The 21,056-nt window shown below is 49.1% G+C and overlaps 2 protein-coding genes across 3 annotated transcripts in view; one reads left to right on the top strand and one right to left on the bottom strand.

Moving 5' to 3' along the window:
- GNA12 (G protein subunit alpha 12) overlaps positions 1-16,696 on the top strand; it is a 123,587-nt gene extending 106,891 nt beyond the window's left edge. For both annotated transcript variants that reach the window (XM_054494578.2, XM_063667202.1), the window contains exons 3-4: positions 11,771-11,821; positions 13,507-16,696. In XM_054494578.2, the coding sequence (XP_054350553.1) occupies positions 11,771-11,821; positions 13,507-14,076 (621 nt within the window). In that variant the 3' untranslated portion in view covers positions 14,077-16,696. The remainder of the gene's footprint in view (positions 1-11,770; positions 11,822-13,506) is intronic.
- Positions 16,697-18,174: 1,478 nt separating this feature from the next.
- The window catches only part of AMZ1 (archaelysin family metallopeptidase 1), a 38,785-nt gene continuing 35,903 nt past the window's right edge, over positions 18,175-21,056 (bottom strand). Inside the window, exon 7 of the mRNA XM_063667200.1 lies at positions 18,175-20,790. Coding sequence (XP_063523270.1) covers positions 20,590-20,790 — 201 coding nt within the window. The 3' untranslated portion in view covers positions 18,175-20,589. The remainder of the gene's footprint in view (positions 20,791-21,056) is intronic.

Genomic DNA, 21,056 nt, shown 5'->3' with positions numbered 1-21,056 from the left:
TACCCGGCCGTCTGAGGTGTCAGTCTGCCCCTACTGGGGGGTTCCTCCCAGTTAGGCTACTCGGGGGTCAGGGACCCACTTGAGGAGGCAGTCTGCCATTCTCAGATCTCAAGCTGCATCCTGGGAGAACCACTACTCTCTTCAAAGCTGTCAGACAGGGACATTTAAGTCTGCAGAGGTTACTGCTGTCTTTTTGTTTGTCTGTGCCCTGTCCCCAGAGGTGGAGCCTACAGAGGCAGGCAGGCCTCCTTGAGCTGTGGTGGGCTCCACCCAGTTCGAGCTTCCTGGCCGGCCACTTTGTTTACCTAATCAAGTCTTGGCAATGGCGGGCACCCCTTCCCCAGCCTCGCTGTCGCCTTGCAGTTTGATCTCAGACTGCTGTGCTAGCAATGAGCAAGACTCTGTGGTTGTAGGACCCTCCGATCCAGGTGCGGGATATAATCTCCTGGTGTGCCGTTTTTTAAGTCTGTCGGGAAAGCGAAGTATTAGGGTGGGAGTGACCCGATTTTCCAGGTGCTGTCTGTCACCCCTTTCTTTGACTAGGAAAGGGAATTCCCTGACCCCTTGCGCTTCCCGGGTGAGGCGATGCCTCGCCCTGCTTCGGCTCGCACACGGTGCGCTGCACCCACTGTCCTGCACCGTCTGGCACACCCCAGTGAGATGAACCCGCTACCTCAGTTGGAAATGCAGAAATCACCCGTCTTCTGCATCGCTCATGCTGGGAGCTGTAGACTGGAGCCGTTCCTATTTGACCATCTTGGATCCTCCCTGACCTCTGATAAGATTTTCTATATCTTTATTCAACATGAGCATTTTTAACCTAATTAAGCCTAATTAAAATAGCTGCTTTAAAGTCTGTGTCAAGTCATCCCAGTATCTGGGATATCTGAGTTGATAACTTCTGATTGTTTTTGCCCCTGATGATGAATACCTTCCATATTTTGAATAATTTGATTATATCCTGGGTATTATGGATGTCATTTTAAGACTTAAATCCTGTTCTGTTCATGCATCTAATGTTGATATTTTTGCTTTAGCAGACACTTAACTTGGTGAGACCCAAACTGCCAACTTGGTCATGCCTGTGCTGGTGGTTGCTCAGCTCACAGCAGAGACCCCTTTCAGTTTGCCCCCATATGTATGGTTCAGGGGCTAGCCAGGCTCTTGGGCAAAGCTTATGCACAGAACTTGAGGTCTCCCTCACTGGCTCTCTTCTTTCTGGAGGGTTCCCACCTTACCCCTTGGCAGTCCTGGTTGCCCCAGCTCCGTCCTCTTGTTCTCCTGGCCAAAAAGATGGTAGGCTTTCTGTCTGAATGTTATTGTTGCCACATACCACCATGCCTGTGGCTCGCAGGTGATGTGATTGTACACCTGGAAATTGAGAAGAACCTACAGGTCTGTTATTAGAATGAATACGGAGCTTAGCAGGTGATGTGATTGTACACCTGGAAATTGAGAAGAACCTACAGGTCTGTTATTAGAATGAATACGGAGCTTAGCAGGTGATGTGATTGTACACCTGGAAATTGAGAAGAACCTACAGGTCTGTTATTAGAATGAATACGGAGCTTAGCAGGTGATGTGGTGGTACACCTGGAAATTGAGAAGAACCTACAGGTCTGTTATTAGAATGAATACGGAGCTTAGCAGGTGATGTGATTGTACACCTGGAAAGTTGAGAAGAACCTACAGGTCTGTTATTAGAATGAATACGGAGCTTAGCAGGTGATGTGATTGTACACCTGGAAAGTTGAGAAGAACCTACAGGTCTGTTATTAGAATGAATACGGAGCTTAGCAGGTGATGTGATTGTACACCTGGAAAGTTGAGAAGAACCTACAGGTCTGTTATTAGAATGAATACGGAGCTTAGCAGGTGATATGATTGTACACCTGGAAAGTTGAGAAGAACCTACAGGTCTGTTATTAGAATGAATACGGAGCTTAGCAGGTGATGTGATTGTACACCTGGAAAGTTGAGAAGAACTTACAGGTCTGTTATTAGAATGAATACGGAGCTTAGCAGGTGATGTGGTGGTACACCTGGAAATTGAGAAGAACCTACAGGTCTGTTATTAGAATGAATATGGAGCTTAGCAGGTGATGTGATTCTACACCTGGAAATTGAGAAGAACTTATAGGTCTGTTATTAGAATGAATACGGAGCTTAGCAGGTGATGTGATTGTACACCTGGAAAGTTGAGAAGAACCTACAGGTCTGTTATTAGAATGAATACGGAGCTTAGCAGGTGATGTGACTGTACACCTGGAAAGTTGAGAAGAACCTACAGGTCTGTTACTAGAATGAATACGGAGCTTAGCAGGTGATGTGATTGTACACCTGGAAAGTTGAGAAGAACCTACAGGTCTGTTATTAGAATGAATACGGAGCTTAGCAAGGTGACTAGGTACAAGCCAATATACAGAAATCACTTGTATTTCTATTCACTAGCAACAAAGGATTGGAAAATGGAAAATGTTTAAAGATACCATTTAAGAAGCACCATAAAAGATTACATACCTAAGAATAAATCTAAGGAAAGATGTGCAGCACCTGTGTACAGAGAATTTATAAGCATTACCAAGAGGAATTAAAGGCCTCATTCAAAATCAAAACTCTGCAGGTGTTTGGGGGGACAGGGAGGGTAGAAATTGACAGCTGACTTTAGAACTAATATGGAAACGCAAAGGGCCAGCGAGACTCAGTGCTTTCTTCCCTTTGAGCACCAAAGTAAGCGAGGACAGAGGTGAATTACAGCCCTGGAAAATGACAGCATCTGTGAGTCCATGTGGGATAAACAGGAGCAGGACTCTTGTTGACAGTAGAATGTCACTCACAGACTGGCAAGCATGGAGTGGCACTGATTGGAAAATCATCTTGAAACTGTCATGTTAAACACTGGAGACATCACAAAAACCCCAAGGGCCGTGGGAGGCAGCTCTGTTCTTCAAAAATCTCAGTGTAGGCCGGGCGCGCTGGCTCACACCTGTAATCCCAGCACTTTGGGAGGCTGAAGCAGGCAGATCACTTAAGTTCGAGAGCAGCCTGGCCAAAATGGCAAAACCCTGTCTTTACTAAAAATACAAAAATCAGCCGGGTATGGTGGTGCACGTCTGTAATCCCAGCTACTCGGGTGGTTGGGGCAGGAGACTCTCTTGAACCCGGGAGGCGGAGGCTGCAGTGAGCTGAGATCGCACTACTGCACTCTAGCCTGGGCAACAGGGTGAGACTCCATCTCAGGAAAATAAAAAATAATAAAAAATTCAAGTGTTTCAGATTAAATGAAACTAAAGAGGCATGATAACTACATGTAAGTAATATACTAAATTCTGTGCTAGAAGAGGAAAATGGTCTAATAATGCTGTATCTGTATATATTAGATAAACCTTGCTGTCTAATACATGGTAATTATGAGACAGCCACCCTAGATGAATACTCTTATCCTTGCGGCGTTCTCCTGAAGCAGCTCCTGAAGTTGCTGTGGTTGTAGAAGCAGGTGTCCTCATTCTTAGGACATACCCTCTGAAGTTGTTAGGGGTAAACAACTTGCTCTCAAATGATGACAGATTTTTAAAAGTCTGTATATTGAAAGAGAGTGAGCGAAGGATAAAGCAAATGAGAGAAGATGTGAGCAGGTGAATCTAGAGAAAGACTGTATGAGATCTTTGTGCTGTTCTTGCGAGTTTTCACACATACCTCTATCCTAGCCCCAAAGAGGCTTGGAATTTGGGTTCTGGCTACTACAAAGGCTAGAATTCTGCTGTGAATTTCCCCAAAATTCATAGAAAGCTAACAGGCAGCCCAACTGTGACATGCCTGCTGCTTCACATGCTGGGTTTTAGGGATTCTGTGGTGGAAGCCTCTGGAAACTAGGTGAGTTCTCCCCACCCTCAGCCCCATTTAGGGTTCTGGGTTTTTTTAAGAGACAGTATCTCACTCTTGCCCAGGCCTGAGTGCAGTGGCGCAATCATGGCTCACTGCATCCTCAACCTCCTCGGCTCAAGTGATCCTCCCACCTCAGCCTCCCGAGTAGCTGAGACCACAGGTGTGCATGCCACCACACCTAGCCTAGGTGCTTTTTATCTAGAAGCAGGGGAATATCTTAAAACATGCTGTAAAATTTCTTTCTAGCTCATTTTTTTATGATGATCCCTGTGATACAAATGAAGAATCTAAATCTATAGTGGTTTTTTGTTTATTTGTTTGTTTGTTTTGAGACGGAGTCTCGCTCTGTCGCCCAGGCAGGAGTGCAGTGGCGCGATCTCAGCTCGCTGCAAGCTCCGCCTCCCGGGTTCACGCCATTCTTCTGCCTCAGCTTCCCAAGTAGCTGGGACTACAGGCACCCGCCACTACCCCTGGCTAATTTTTTTGTATTTTTAGTAGAGGCGGGGTTTCACCGTGTTAGCCAGGATGGTCTCGATCTCCTGACCTCGTGATCTGCCCACCTCGGCCTCCCAAAGTGCTGGGATTACAGGCGTGAGTCGCCGTGCCCAGCCCTAAATCTGTAGTTTTAAGGGCGGAATCTATAATTTGAACTATTAAACATCTTATGAAACTGTTTAAGAATGAGCCCAACAGATACTCATAAACCCATTGCCCAGTATTAACATGTTGTTTAGATTTCACCATCTTTGCCTCTGACAGATGAAAATCCACAAGTTCATAATTATATTTATCGGCTCAAGCTGCCATTAACAAAATACTCTGACTGGGTGGCTTAAACAACAGAAATTAATTTTCTCACAGCTCTGGAGACTGGAAATTGAGGATCTGGGTGGCAGCACCATCAGGTTCTGGTGAGGGAGGGCTGTCTTCCTCGCTTGCAGACGGCCGGCTTGTCACTGTGTCCTGGTGCCTCACATAGGACAGAGTGAGAGGGAGAGCTCTCCGGTCCCTTCTTATGCAGGCACTGTCATATCATGAGGTCCCCACCTTCAGTCACCTCCCAAAGGCCCCATCTCCAAATACCATCACACTGCAGGTAGGGCTTCCACATAGGAATTCTGGGAGCACACAAACATGCAGTCTATAATGATGATACAAATAGAACCACCTAGAAAAGATCACCAGAAAACACAGAAAAGATCACAGTGGGGTGCCATTTCACAGCTAGTAGGATGGCCACCGTTTTTAAAAATCAGAAAATAGCAAGTGTGGGCAAGGATGTGGATAAATTGGAAACTTTGTACGTGGCCTGTGGGAATGTAAACTTGTGCAGCCACCGTGGAGAACAGCTTGGTGGTCTTCAGAAAATTAAGCACAGAATTACCAAAGGACTGCCGGGAACAGTGATTCACACCTGTAATCCCAGCACTTTGAGAGGCTGAGGCAGGTGGATCACTGGAGGTCAGGAGTTCAAGACCAGCCTGGCCAACACAGTGAAACCCCCGTCTCTACTAAAAATACAAAAATTAGCCAGGTTTGGTGGCGCACACCTGTAATCCAGCTACTCGGGAGGCTGAGGCAGGAGAATTGCTTGAACCAGGAGGCAGAGGTTGCGGTGAGCCCAGATCACACCACTGCACTCAGCCTGGGCAACGGGCATCTTAAAATAAAAAAAGAATTACCGTAGGATGCCACAGTTTGACTCCTAGGTGTATACTCAAGAAATGAAAACAGATATTCAAGCAAAAACTTCCACACAGCTGTTTGTAGCACTGTTCACAACCACCAAAAACTAGAAACAGTCAAAGTGTTCATCAACTGACAAATAGAAAAAGAAACCACATATCTATACAATGGCATATATATACATATATATACATTTGCCATAAAATGGAATGTCGCACTGGCCTGTGCTACAGCATGGGCGAGCCTCGGAAATGCCACATCAAATAAAAGAACCAGACACAAAGGGCTGCATGCTGTGTGAATACGCTCCAATGAGAGATCCAGAACAGGCAAATCCATGGAGACAGACAGCAGATTCGTGTTGTCAGGGTCTGGGCCAGGGCACTGGGAGTGATGGCTGATAGGCTGTAGAAGTGGTGGCTGTACAACATTTTGAAGGTAGTAAATGCCATTGAATGGTTCATGTCAAAATGGTGAATTTTCTATTATGTAGATCTTACCTAATGAAAAAGGAAGAACCCAGGCAAGGGGGCTGGTGCTTTAGGGGCCCAGCGTGGCACCCCCGTGACGGCACTTCTGCACACGCCAAGACACACCCCGCGGAGCCTGAGCTTACAGTTGTAGAGGCTGCTCCAGGGCCAAGGACCCTGTGCAGCTCTTCCTGCTGTGACCGAGGGGTGGCTGTTTGCCAGGCTTAGAGACGAGGTGTCCACAGGCACAGCCACAAGGCCACACACAGGGCAAGGGGGCCAAAGCATGGCCAGAGTCAGGGGCCAGCTCCTCTGTACTTTCACATTCTGGCAAAAAAAAAAACAGGAGGCGGCCAGAATTCTGGGTTCTGCCTCTAACCTTGGTATCCTGTTAGGTTCATTTGCTTTAATTTGGGTTCAATTTTGAGGAGTTGGTTTTTTATTTAATTTTTTTTTTAAATTATGGAAGATGTTACCATGGTTCCAAAGTCAGACATACTCAGAGAGGGCTGCTCCTGTCTCTGTCCCATCCCCCATTCCCTCCCTCTCTAGAAGTAATTTTTATCTGCTGCTGGTGTATCCACATTTCCTTTTCCAAATATAAGCAAGTAGAATATGGGTTTTAGTCTCCCGCCATTTCTTACATAAAAGGAAGATACTCTGCGTTGTTTCGTGCCTTGTGCTTTTCCTTTGGCAGTGGGTATCGGAAACCTCCTTCCAGCCACGGAGCTCTTCCCCTTCGCCGGCGCACAGCCCCCGCCTGCGTGGAGATTGCAGTTTATTCAGCCAGCTTCTCCTACTAGACATTCGCTGCAGTGACAGCCTTGTGCCTGCGTCACTTTGTATTTCTGCCAGTGAATCTATTACCTAATTTTTTTTTTTTTTTTTAGATGGAGCCTCACTCTGTTTTTGTATTTTTAGTACAGACGGGGTTTCACCATGTTGGCTAGGCTTGTCTCAAACTCCTGACCTCAAGTGATTGCCTCAGCCTCCCAACATGCTGAGGTTACTGTGAGCCACCACGCCTGGCCCTCTTACCTAATATTTGGGGATGATAAATTAGCAACAAACAATTCATAGGTACCCAAGTTAAAACTTGAAAAGCTTCATTTTTATAAAGTATATGAATGTGGTGCTGTATCTCTTTTCCAGAATACTTTCACAGCTGTGATATCATTTAATCTCACGCCAGCCTCGTGAGATGTCATAGGTGTTCACTGAGCAAAGCCTGAGTTCAAAATGAGGATTTCTTTTGGGGAACTAGATAATAATTTTAAAAGCATTTTGAAAGATTCTCTGTTTTTTGGCTAGCATCTCTATTCAGTGGAAATCATATGCTAACTTTAATATTTACTTATTAAGTAATGAAATTGAAAACCTGGGCCTTTGGCGTAGTTTGCTGTTACTTTTCATATACAGCAATTTAAAAAATTTGTCTTTGTAATTTGTTATGTTGAAGTGAGTGAACTAGATTTTGGAATCCTCTAGCTCACCATTGACAAGCCCTGTTTTCAGTCACAGTGTGAATGACACCGTTTCAGGATTTTAGAGTTAACCTCACTAAGTACAGAAACTGTAAGACAGGGCTGGGCGCGGTGGCTTACGCCTGTAATCCCAGCCCTCTGGGAGGCTGAGGTGGGTGGATCACCTGAGGTCAGGAGTTCAAGACCAGCCTGGTCAACCTAGTGAAACCCCGTCTCTACTAAAAATACAAAAGTTAGCTGGGTGTGGTAGTGCACGCCTGTAGTCCCAACTACTCGGTAGGCTAAGGCAGGAGAATTACTTGAACCCAGGAGGCAGAGGTTGCAGTGAGCCAAGATCACACCACTGCACTCCAGCCGGGGCAACAGGGCGAGACTCTATCTCAAAACAAAACAAAACAGAACAAAACAAAACAAAACAAAAAAAAACGGTGAGATAGCTCCTGAATGGGCAGATAGGGTTTAAAACTAAAAGGCCCTCTGGCCAGGAGCTGGAAGTTGGTGTTTGTTTTCTTTGTAACCACTCTCTTGGTCCTTGATCTCTCCCTACCTCGACCCTTATATCTTAGACCAATCCATGGTTACCTTTTCCTCTCACTCCCCAGTGGAACCCACACACAGGCTGTCTTTCATGCACACCCTGTCAGTCTGTGACATTGACAGGCAGGAACTGAACCAAGCATGTGGGTAGAAAGGCTCCAATTAGGAGCAGAGAACAAGAGGGAAGCAGAGTCAGCCCCTCACGTACTGATCTCAAGGGTCTGAGACTTGAGACCCTTGAGACTTGAGACCCTTTCAATATACAGGATTGAAAGATTTGAGGCTCTTTTCTCGTGGTCCTAAATTAGCTGAAGGAAGTGTGTGAGGCCAGCAGGGGTCTGTGAAGGGGCAGCTTGCTGTGTGCAGAGACAGAGATGACGGGCGAGGCTGCTGCAGGGCCTGCCTGACAGCGCTGACGGAGCTCTGAGCAGCAGCGAGCTGAGCATGTGTCGTTCTCCCACCAGAGGTGTGGGTGACAGGTGCTTCCAGAAACTACTGAAGGCTGCAGGCCTCTGCAGAAAGGCGGTCTCCTCATGGGCGTGTGTTGGCCTAGGTCCTGCCCAGTGTCACGACGTCACATCTGCCCGGCTGTGCCCAGCACAGGTGCACAGGCCCCAAATCAACTTGCTACTGCTGCTTGAAACAGACAACCCCTCTTTCGCTGCCCACCAGCCCCTGCTCAGGTTCATCCCTTCTGCTGCTTGTGAGAGGACAGACACATTCGTGGGACAGTTGAGGCAGCGGACAGGCCCCTGTCAGGTGTGTGCTCAGTGGCCACTGGCCCCAGCCTAATGAAATTCATTTCGTTTAATCCACAAGTCCAAGTTTGTGTTAATCTTGAGCGGTGTAGGTTTTTCACACCAGGGAGAGTCCTGAGAGCCCACTTTGGATCCATTCGTGTTTCTAGATCGCGTGACCGCAGCAGCCATCGAGAGGACTCTGGGCTTATCTTGGCAGGCACAGTGCCTCTTTATAAAACCACCAAGCAGTTAATTTCATGTGGACATCTCAGTCTCTGCCACATGCTTTTTCTCTGAAGAAATGACTGAATTCTCCTAGTGTTGAAAATGCATGGGATTGTAAACCTGGCCCTTTTAATGAGCTGCTGCTGTGAGATTTGAGGAGTCTGTTGCAAACGATCGTCCCGTGGGCTGCGTGCCCAATCAGCAGCTGCATTGTCCAGTCTCTGGTGGTGAACCGCAGTGCACCAAACCTCAGGGACAGCAAGAGTGCAGATGTGAGTGACAGCGTTCTGGATCGCACAGGGTTGCTCTGTGTCCCCTTCTTCCCTCCCCTCCAGCCCCCATTAGAGAGCTTGTGGCACGGTCCCTGGCACCTTACAGTTCAGTGGCAGCTTTCCCACGGACCCCCTGGGCTGTTTCTCGAGATGAGGCCGCCCTGACATGAAACTAGATTTGACTCCTCTCCTCCGCCAATCATGCAAGATGGCTGAGAGTCACAGATAAGTTACGTGCATTCCAAGTAGTGATACAAATGCTGTGATGAGTTAAATGAGCCATCCGCATTCAGTCATCGTAGAGAAAGCAGCAGTGAAGATGTTTTCATATAAGTGTTTTCATATAATCTGTGTTGTAAAGTGCAGTTGGGGGACTGATTTCAGACTCAAGTGGTGTTTAGATTCACACTGAGGGAAACGTCCCTCCTGTTTCCTGCTTCCCGTCTAGCTCGTCCTGATTGTGTCCTCTGTGGTGCTTTTCCCGTTGCGTCCGTACTATCTGGGTAGAGCACATGCATCCAGGGCTTTGTGTCCTGTGGTGATAAGAGCACTGGCCGGGGCACCTGTGCCACTGTGACTCTCCATGCCTGACCCAGCTAGAACCCTGCAGGAGAACTGCCTCTGCTTCCTTCGTGCCTGGTGCCACCACCTGCCTAGAAACGGGCAAGGGTGGCTCGGGCTGTGAGCTGCTGCCACTCCCAGCTCCCTGGGAGAACCCGCGGCCACAGGAGAGGGAGGGACAGTATCCTGATGCTTCTTGGGCTTGTGTGGCACCTCCCAAGGCCCAGGTGAGGGCAGGAGAGCAGGAGGAGGCAGGAGAGAAAGGCGCTGAGGAAGGAACTTGTAAATCAGGGGAGTGAGTGCGGCCAGCAGCTTCTCCCAGCTGCTTCCTGTCAGGGTGTAGAAGGAGGCACGATGTGCAGAGGACCAGGGGGACTTGCCACAGCCACAGGAAGGCGGCTGTCCCACCGGCCTCACAGTGGCTTCCCACATCACGGGGGCTTGGTGAGGAAGAGAGCGAGCAGGCATGAGAGGTCAGTCGTGCCGGGCGCTTGGGGTACCTTCACCCTGGCACTCCTGATGCCTTCCCTGCTGTAGAGCTGGGCCTCTGCCTGGGGCTCTGGAGAGCCGGTGGTCACGAGGCACTCGTGCTCGCCCCGTCCTGAAACAGAGGAGGAGGAGGTGTGCTCGCTCAGCACAGGCAGTGCTGGGATGGGGAGATGTGTGTTTCTGTCCCCTCAAACAAAACACTCGATTTGAAAACATCCAGAGGCCTTCATTCTAAAGTAGGAAGGTGGGCTCCTCCCTGAAGGAGCTTCCTCTCTGCTTTCTCCCCTCAGTCTGTCTCGGACAGAGGAGAAAGAGATAGACTGAGCAGGTGCTGGCCGCCTTTCTCCATCCCTTACAACGTCACAAGCTTCAGCACCATCACGTAGTCGGTTCTGATGGCCTTCTCTCCTTAAAATTCTCCTGCGTCTGCTCGCCACATGTGCATGACCTTGCCCCTGTACACTTCCATGAGAACGCAGAAAGTGACTGCTCTTCCCACAAGCCCTGATGTCAGGGCAGCCTGGAAGCCTTGACCCCGCCTGCTGGTGTCTGTCTTTAGAGCAGGGTTCAAAGTGGAATCTTATAGAAAGTGGTAGAATTGGTTTTTAACATGCTACCTTTGAAGGGACTCAGTGCGTGCTTGTTCACGTGCGGACTGCTCTGTGGTCGGCGGTTGCACTCTCCCGGCTCCTCCCGTGCCCCGTGTGAGCCTCGCGTTTAGCGGCTCAGCGCTTCCTGAAACAGGGTCCTGGGTGATTCCGCAGGGCCCTTCCCACTATGGAACACGTCTCAGATTGTATCGATGATTGGTCCAGGCAGGAGAAGACTGGCCGTCATTCCACCACCACAATTCAAATGGAAGATTCCCTTGTGTTTGCTACTATAAATCAGGTCATAAAAATGTGGGAAGGAATAATGGACTCCTTCTAGAAACTGGAAGATGTTTTGCCAGATGCTCCTTCTCGTCAGGATCTTCTGTCTTTAAGGACAATGTCTTGGGTCCCTTGGGCCGTCTTCGACAGAAGCAAGACTGTACCCAGGAGCCGAAATCTAAAATCCTATTCTAGCCTGTCCTTTGCTGGCCGCATGGCCAGGAGTGGGCCAGCCTTCATGTCTGGAAAGAGAGAGTCCCCCATCAGAGGGGCCGGCATCCCACCACGCACCAAAACCCAGCAGGGAAAATTGAAAAACAGCCAGAATTTGAATCTTGGGGTTGGAGCTAAAGAACCTGCATTAAAAATTTTCTTTAATGGTAGTTTTTTTATTTTAGAAAACAGACGGACATTCTTCGCCTTTTTCCTTTGCTTTCCCATTCACACAGAGGCGAAATGCCACTGCTCTTACCCTGTTCAGTTCTTGTATTGGCCACATCAGGATTCCTCGATCCAGACTGAGCTGTGAATATTCTTCCTTCTTGACAGGGGGAATCGGTGAAGTACTTCCTGGACAACTTGGACCGGATCGGCCAGCTGGTGAGTAAGCACGCCCACCTGAAGAAGCTGGGCTCCAGGGTTAGAAAACACGTGTCCAGAGACCAAAGCAGTCCACGTTGTGAGGGCTTTGGCTGGACTGACAGGCCGAGCTTGTTCTATCACATTACCACAAATAGTACTGTAATGGCACGCTCTCACTTAGATCTGGGCTCCGTCTCGGTGGGGAGGGGAGGACACTACCTTTGCCCAGATCACCATAAAGGAGACAGAGGAGTTCATGAGTGAAAGGAGGACTTCTTTTAACTTTATCTCACGGAAAATTCAAACATACTCAAAAACAAATAGTCTAATGAAACCCCAGGTGTGGCAGTTATCACTGATTACCAGTCTTGTTTCAGCAGCCCTCGCCCAGCCTCCAGGAGCAAATGCAGAGAATATTTTAGAGTGTACCTCAAAAAGACGAGACGAAAAATCACAACCACAATACCGTATGGTTCCTGAAAAATTGGCAGTAATTCCGTAATGTCATCCTAGTCAGTTTTGAGATTTTCCCTGTTGTTTCATTAATGTTTTCATGTTGATTTTGCTTTGTTTTAGCAGAGTTTGAATCAACAACCTAATAAGGTCATGCATTGCCATTGGTCAGGATCACTTAAGTGTTAATCTGTATGTCTCTCCTTTTTTTCTTTCAATTTGTTTATTGGAATAACTGGATTATTTATCCTGTAGGGTTTCTTACCATGTGGACTTTGCTCTTCCACCCCTGCAGTGTTATTGAAGATGTTTCTCTGTCCCCTGCACACCCTGTGGGTGGTAGTCAGACCTCTAGATCGAAGCGTGATCATGTCCCTGTTTGGTGTTTTGGTGAGAAGCTGCCTGAGTGGTGTGTGCACTCATCACGGGAGGTGTTTTGTTGGTTTGTTTTGTTTTTCAATTTTTTGAGACAGGGTCTCACTCTGTCACCCAAGCTGGAGTGCAATGGCACGATCGTAACTCATTGTAGCCTCAACCTCCTAGGTTCAAGTGATCCTCCTGTCTCGGCCTCCCAAGTAGCTGGGACTATAGCATGCGGTACCACACCCAGCTAATGTTTTTACTTCTTGTAAATGTGGGGTTTTACTATGTTGCCCAGGCTGTTCTTGAACTTCTGGGCTCAAGGTATTCCTCCCACTTCCCAAAGCACCGGTATTATAGGTGTGAGCCACCATGCCTGGCCTGGAGGATTATTAATAGTGCAAAGTCAAAGTGGGTGAAGAGTATGGTTGCCTGTGTGTTGCTAAAGACTTAAAGAATTTTCTAAGAATAACGTTGTGTATTGCAGATTGAATTTACATCACATTACAAAACCTAAATTAATTCACAGTAAGGTTTTGGAAGCTATAAGCTTTAGGAGTTAGAAAAATAAAAAGGTATCTCTGGTATGGAAACAAAAAAGATGGTAAATTTCCTCTGGAGAAGAAAATGGATGTGGTTTTGCGCTGGGCCTGCCCACGAGTGTTCTGAGCATTCGTCCTCAGACTGGTGAGCCTCCGTTCGTTTTGAAATGAAGTATTTGATTCTTTCTGTTTCACGGCCAGTTGATAATTTTATAAATGAAATTTGCTTTTGGTTTCTGGTTCAACCTCTTGCAAAAGTCAGTCTCTTTCCTTCTTATCTTTTTGTTTTTATTTTCTTTTGTTCTTTCTTCCTCCCCCTAAATTTCTGCCTCATCCTGTATTTTACAGAATTACTTTCCTAGTAAGCAAGACATCCTGCTGGCTAGGAAAGCCACCAAGGGAATTGTGGAGCATGACTTCGTTATTAAGAAGATCCCCTTTAAGATGGTAGATGTGGGCGGCCAGCGGTCCCAGCGCCAGAAGTGGTTCCAGTGCTTCGACGGGATCACGTCCATCCTGTTCATGGTGTCTTCCAGCGAGTACGACCAGGTCCTCATGGAGGACAGGCGCACCAACCGGCTGGTGGAGTCCATGAACATCTTCGAGACCATCGTCAACAACAAGCTCTTCTTCAACGTCTCCATCATTCTCTTCCTCAACAAGATGGACCTCCTGGTGGAGAAGGTGAAGACCGTGAGCATCAAGAAGCACTTCCCGGACTTCAGGGGCGACCCGCACAGGCTGGAGGACGTCCAGCGCTACCTGGTCCAGTGCTTCGACAGGAAGAGACGGAACCGCAGCAAGCCGCTCTTCCACCACTTCACCACCGCCATCGACACCGAGAACGTCCGCTTCGTGTTCCATGCTGTGAAAGACACCATCCTGCAGGAGAACCTGAAGGACATCATGCTGCAGTGAGCGAGGAAGCCCCAGGCTTTGTCGTCCTTGAGCAGCCTCCACGGCTGTGGGTCAGACTCTTGGGTGTGTATTGTCTGTGTGGTCCTTGAGTGGGTTTCTCGGATCCGTGCCCTGGAATACCTGGCTCAGGAATGCCGTCAGACCAGCCAGCCAGCGAGCTCTAGGCAAAAGGACATGGAAACTGTCACGTTAGCTACTGAATCCTGGGGGCAAGTGAAACTACTGAAAATCCGAGTGATGATATTGTGAATACGGAACACCTAATCACACAGCTTGCTTTGCTTTTACAGAAATGTTCCTCTTTTTCTGACACAATTTAATTGAGGATCGTGTGTGTGTGTATGTGTGTACACACACGCTCTGTCTTTAATGACAGAAACACAAAAACCAGCTGGCCTTGCAGACGGCTTTTCTAACTCGCAAGTCTTCCCTGAGACAGACTAACCTGAAAGCTTTGCCTAACGGTAGCTTGTAGAGATCCGGTGCACGCCGATGCTGCTAAACTCAGTGCCTGAGCCCGGCCCTGCAGCCCCAGCCGCAGTGTCTGAAGGCCACCTCCCAAAGGGAGCATGTTGCCTTTTCAAACTCCCGTGCCGATTTCCTAAGACCCCCTAGTCCAAGCCTCTCAGATGAAGCTGAGGAGCTGTGCCCGGGATCCCTTCCCAGCTCTGAGGACGGGCTGGGGAGCTCTGCAGGTGTGGATTCACCTTACGCCCCTACAGCAGGCTCAGCCCTTCCCACCCTGCCCGATTTCCAGCAGCACAACACGGAGTGAGACAGGATGCCCACGGTGACTGCTGCTCCGTCCGTGCACACACAGCGGTGCTCTTCTCCCCTTAGCCACCCGCCGCCCAACCCAACGGCAAAGACACAGAAACCAGGTCCCCTCGCAGATGGCTCTCCCATCTTCCTGCAAGCCATCTGCTCACACACAGTTGGCAGCACATAGCGTTTCCTTCTTTCAGAAACATTCCTCTTCTGGGGCTTCAGAAAGCCGGCAAGGCCACTAGCAGAGCTTTTGTTAATGCCCCAGCTGCTTGGCGAGCTAACAGCTGACCTTTCGGGAAGCCCACAGACGCTGGAGGAATCTTGAGTTTCTCCAAACTGCCGCTCCACCAGTGCCTTTGGACAGCCGTGCCTGTTCACAGCTCTCCCCTAAGTCTGATTCTCATCGAGGCCCCTCGCTTGTATGACTGTGCTTGCACAACAAGTAAACACTCTCGGATGCCGCTGTCCTGGGGGAGCCTGCGGAAGCCTGTGAATGTTGATACGAGCTGGCCAGTCCTGGGCCCAGCTCACTTGTCCAGCTACCTGCCAGGTGGCTTTCACTGTGTTTAAAATACATTGCATTCCAAGCTGGTCCCCTCTGTGTATCACTCTACTGAGAAGTCCTGCCTAGTGTGTTTGGGGATGTGTCCTAGCATTTACAAGAAAATGAAAAGCTTCTTAATTGGCACCCGAATGTTACTGTGGCTCAGTCACACATCCCAGGGCCCTTGTCTCAAGGCCGTGCTGCCCCTGACCCTGAGCCCCTCTGCAGCTCACCCTTGGCTTGTTTTCTGCAAACCCGATAAACACAAGCCCTTGGGGCAGATGCAGAAGCAGAAGAGGGAAGGGGAAACCCGCCTCTGGGTCACCCTGTTAGCACAGCGTTCTCATCAGGAGACAGCATGGAACTCTCTCTTGCAGTGCTCGAGGCTGTGCGTCAGTGTTCGCTGGGCTTGTGGCTCCTTTTTTGGCTGGATAAAGAAGTTGCTGTTTTTGTACTGCTTCTGTGGTTCTTCACAGACCTCACGGATGTGACCGGAGATGAGTGCCGATGACCACGTTTTAAAGGACGAAGAGAACTCTTGGTGGGGCCCTCGGGATGGTCTCAGGTCACATTTGCAGTCTGCAACAGTGACGCGCAGCCTGGTCCAGAGCGTGGTGAGCTTTGTTTGCCTCCTGGGTCAGCTTTCGCTGTCTCTCCTGTGTGTGTTAGAATCCAGAGCCCAGGGGAAGTGCAAGCAGATCCTCCGTCAACGGGGAGAGCCTCTTCGTGGCGCTGTTGGCGACAGCAGCGCTGTGATTGGCGTAGCAGGGGAGTTGTTTGAAACACCTTCCTGAGTAGTCCAGCCTTGTCAGTGAGTGCTTGTTTTCCTTTAAACAGTCTGACATATTTACTCGTCACTTTCAAACCGGAAGCATAAGAGGAAGGAGATGTTGCGGGGTCTGTTTAACTCAATAGAAAGTGCGATGGGATGGCCCCGGGCCCGAGCTCTTGACCTGCTCAGCGCTGACCCCACTGCCCTGGCCGAGGCACTTGGCCTTGCTGAGCTGGACTTCCTCCTCCTCCTCATGACCGGGGTGAATTAGAACGTTTTTAAAGACACCCCCTTCCAAATTCTGTAACACATTGTAATTGGAGAAGAAGGAAACTCTGCAAGGCTAAACTGTCATTCACAACTTTGCTACACATAGACTCTAGTCAGTTTTGTCTCCAGAACCTTAGGCTTTTGTATTTTTTAATTTTAATTTCACTGTTAATCCTTATTGTCTTTTTTATTAAGATGTTGGAAAAGCAGGAGGTAGTTGTGCCTCAATTATTGCAAAAATGTAACAATAAAGTTCCTCAAAATAAGACATGTTCCTCATAGCTGTATTGTTTACACATAAGAACGCATACAGGGTTTTTACTGAAATCTATTTTTAACTCTTCTGTTTGTAGAGAAATTGTTTCAAGGATTTTGAGTCATAGGTCTGTAATTTATAGACATCTCTAGAATTCTTATTGTAATTTTCCTACTTCTTTGATAAAAGAAAAATGAGTCAGATTATTAACTCCAAGATTGAAAAAAAAAAAAAAAACTCTTGAAAGAAGATTATTAGTTGTAACTAACTTGGGGGTTCTGGGAACAGACATCTAACCTGGTATTGTAAGGTAGAGGCTCCCATTGGAATGGTAGTGGTCCAGGTCAGTTGTTCATGGCGTAAGCTTTGCACAGTGTATTAACATTGGGAGGGTCTGGCTTGAAAATTTGGCTACCCTCAGCCTCTGAATGTTTATTAAAATAAATTTAGTCTTTCTTTGCTTAATATAAAATTTTGCCAGTATTCAAAACTAACACTAAATTCATTTTCAGTCCCCAGAATTCGGAGCAGATCACTCTAATCCTAATTTTTTTTTTTTTTTTTTGGAGACGGAGTCTCCCTCCCCCTCCTGGGTTCAAGCGATTCTTCAGCCTCAGCCTCTCGAGTAGCTGGGTCTACAGGCGCCCGCCACCACACCCAGCTAATTTTTTGTATTTTTAGTAGAGACAGGGTTTCACCATGTTGGCCAGGATGGTCTCTATCTCCTGACCTCGTGATCCGCCCACCTCAGCCTCCCAAAGTGCTGGGATTACACCACACCCAGCTCTAATCCTAATTTTATTTGAAGGTGGTTTATTATTTATTCATCACAGTTTTTATTTCCACATACCAAACAAAGCCTGGCATGTAGGAGAACCATTGTAAGTAATACAGGTGTGGCTCACATCTATAATCCCAGCACTTTGGGAGGCCAAGGTGGGAGAACTGCTTGAGTGCAGGAGTTTGAGCAACCCAGGCCACAAGAGACCCCATCTTTACAGATAAAATCAACTGGGCATGGTGTGCGTGCCTGTAGTGCCAGCTACTTGGGAGGCTGAGGCAGAAGGATCGTTTGAGCCCAGGAGCTTGAGGCTACAGTGAGCTGTGATCGCACTCTGCACTCCACCCTGGGCAAGAGCAAAGACCCCATCTTAAAAATAAATGAAGATGGCCGGGCACGGTGGCTCATGCCTGTAATCCCAGCACTTTGAGAGGCCAAGGCGGGTGGATCACAAGGTCAAGAGATCGAGACCATCCTGGCCAACATGGTGAAACCCCGACTCTACTAAAAATACAAAAATTAGCTGGGTGTGGTGGCACGTGCCTGTAGTCCCAGCTACTCAGAAAGCAGAGGCAGGATAATCGCTTGAACCCGGGAGGCGGAGGTTGCCGTGAGCTGAGATCATGCCACTGCACTCCAGCCTGGTGACAGAGTGAGACTCTGTCTCCAAAAAAAAAATAATAAAGTTGTGTTCCAGAGGCTTTTATTCAAAACACTCTTTATTTTTAAAGCATGGCAGCATATACACCTAAACACATGCATGTGAGCGTAAGAGGCCTCGCTTTCCAAGATCAGAAGCTGGGAGGGGAAGGACCTTGACGTGCTCTGGAGACCAGCAGTGCCCATGGGGATGGCAGGTGGAGGTTCTGTCCTCGCAACCCCTGGGGTTATCGTTCCAGCCAGAAAGCGAAGAGACCACTCACAGGAAGCATGGGCACCATCCGGTCCTCGGCATGATGTGACCAGAGTTCTCATGCTCAGGCCTCCGCCGTAACTTGCTCTTCGGCATCACGGGGCATCTCTCTTCTTGCCCAAACAAGCAGCTTTCTGGAAAGAGGAGTGGGGATGCCACTCAGCACCATTAGCCCGTTGTGTGGCCGGTGGGGGCTTGAATTGACCACAAGTGGGAAAGGCAGAGAGTGCGCCAGAAAAACACCTGCCCTGAGCACACAGTGTGCTCTGACTGAGCTCTGACTGTAGGCTGAGCTCTGACTGTAGGCTGAGCTCTGACTGTAGGCTGAGCTCTGGGAGCCTGGATGTCCTCACGTCTCCACACTGGATGATGTAGTGGCTCTCTGTCCTGGGGACACAGTCGAATCACCTGAGGAGCTCTCACCCAGGCAGTGTGCTGAGCCGTCAGGCCTGAGACACCAACTCATACATAGAGGTTTCTCCATGTCCCAGGCGGTTCTGATGTCAGCCAGGGTTGACAGTCACTGAAGAGGCCAGCTGGAAGGTTCCTTCCAGGTTTGGGGACATCCATGTTTAGTGTGGTGAGGATTGTATTTCACCATATAACGCGCCACCAGGTCTTCTCACTATGGCCAGCAACCTGCCTCGAGAAGTGCGGGGATGGTGGATTTTCTTTGGTGATTTAAGGCCAGAGATGAAATCCTTGCTAATCTTTCATCACGCGCGTGCAGCCTTTCCAAATCTCTTGGTGCCATTTCTCTGTAAGGTGCATCACATGTGCTTAGTAGCCTCTTTCTGAAATGATTGCTTGAAATTCAGGAGGCTTTGCTTTGAAGAGGACAGGCCACTTTAAGACTTGCTTAATTTGCACAGCAGCCCCAGGGAGAGATGGTCCTGCAATATGGGATCCTGCTGTTTCCTTGAAGCCTTGGTGTTCAGGGGAGCTGGTCCAGGCCTGAGAGTCGGTGGGGTGACTGCAGCAGGCGGGCTGGACGCCTGTATACAGAGGCACCAGGGGAGGGTCTGGCACCGCGTGCCCTGGAAGGGGATGGTTCACTGACATCAGCCTTTCAATCTCGTGATTGTTTTGTGAGGCGTTGTGTTGGACCTGGAAGAGAAAAGCGTTAGGTTTCACAAGAAAGGAGCTGAAGCCGCCTTTTGAGCAGGCCTCAACGGCGGCAGAGAGGCAGAGTCTGCGGTTTTCAGGAGTAACTGAGCTCTGGGAGTGGAGCCCACAGGGTGTGGACGTGCTGCTCCTGCCTCCAGGTCCCAGGTTCATGGCCTGTCTCGCACGCTGTCTGGAGGAAAGCGTTCAGGTCACCGAGACCTGCCCTTACGGCTTCTCATTCACTTGCTGCTCCATCTCTCCCTCCAGAACCTTCTGAAACTTGGAGGCAGGTTATTTGCGGTGTTCAGGGCGCCATTGAAATAGATGCATTGGATTTCTGGGCTGCAGTATTGGCATCTCCTCGGGTGGAAGCTCACTTCAGACACAGGACACTGCTCCCTGGAAGCATCCTTCGCCCCTCCCCTCGCGCGGCTGTGTCCATCTGGTACTGCGGGCCCAGGGCAGCCCCTTCAAGGAGATGCCGGCGTGGCGTGGTTCTGCTGACAGCAGGCCATGGCCATGGCTCCAGCCCGTGAGCCCGGAGGACCTGAGGGCCCAGAACAGCCATGCTTGGGCCTTGCCTAGCCCATATCCCACTCAGCTAGTCCCTGGGAGATAAGCTTTTCTCAGTGTTTGAATTTCCCATTCACAGGGCGCGCTCCCAGAACCCAGCAGGAGGGGGAACAGGAGGTCCCTAGAAGTGAGGGAGTTCCAGATACCCCGGCCTGGTGGATGCTGCTAGAAGTCAGTGTCTGTGTGCGGTGAGGGGTAGGAAGTGGGTGGAACTCAGAAATAAACCACAGTGCTCCTGTGCAGAAAAGCAGACCACCTGCTGGGGTACCGGCTTCTCTGTCCTGGCAGATCCGGGTGTGGCGGGGACGAGAATTGCTCCCACACTTAACCCTGACGTTTGGAAATCTTTCCCGGACAATGTCATTGTGAGACTCTCAAGAGCCCGGCAGCCTCGGCACCTGGCTGATGGTGATTTGCTGGGAGTCATGTTGGAAATGGGGCTCAGTGGCCGACTTCACAGTAGTGGAAACTTAGCTCCACCCCAAACTTAAGTGCTTTTTTTTTTTGAGCAGGTTCCAGGAGGTCATTTTCACCCTTTGGTTTTCTTTCGGATGTGTGTGTGTAACATGAACCAAAGCGGGACACAGGTGAGGTTACCGTGGGGTCCCACATCAGCCTGAGTTCCCTGCTGGGCCGACACACAGCCTGGCCCTCGTGGGTGGGGTGGGAGGGTGCGGAGAGGCACGGAGGGCCGTGGTCGGTGGAAGGGCTTCCCTTCTCTCGCCTGGTCCTGTTGGTGAAAATGAAGGGCTCTTGTTCCAGGCCTGTCACCTTGGCACCCTTTAATTAACAATGAATTCACTTCATCCTGTGATTTTAAAAGCTGACGCGTTTCACCCAAATGAACGTAACCCCGCCTATTTGTCATTGAGGTAGAGCTTTCCTGGAGGACCACATCTTCTCAACAGGTCGCAGGTCTGGCCTTCTCCGGCGTTGGTGAGCCCCAGCTGGCTTGGACTGTGCAGCTCATCTGTTAAAATCCAACCAGAAGTGGCC

Source organism: Pongo pygmaeus, chromosome 6, assembly GCF_028885625.2.
Source record: "Pongo pygmaeus isolate AG05252 chromosome 6, NHGRI_mPonPyg2-v2.0_pri, whole genome shotgun sequence".
NCBI classification, from domain to species: domain Eukaryota; kingdom Metazoa; phylum Chordata; class Mammalia; order Primates; family Hominidae; genus Pongo; species Pongo pygmaeus.
This window is presented reverse-complemented; position numbering and strand designations above follow the sequence as displayed.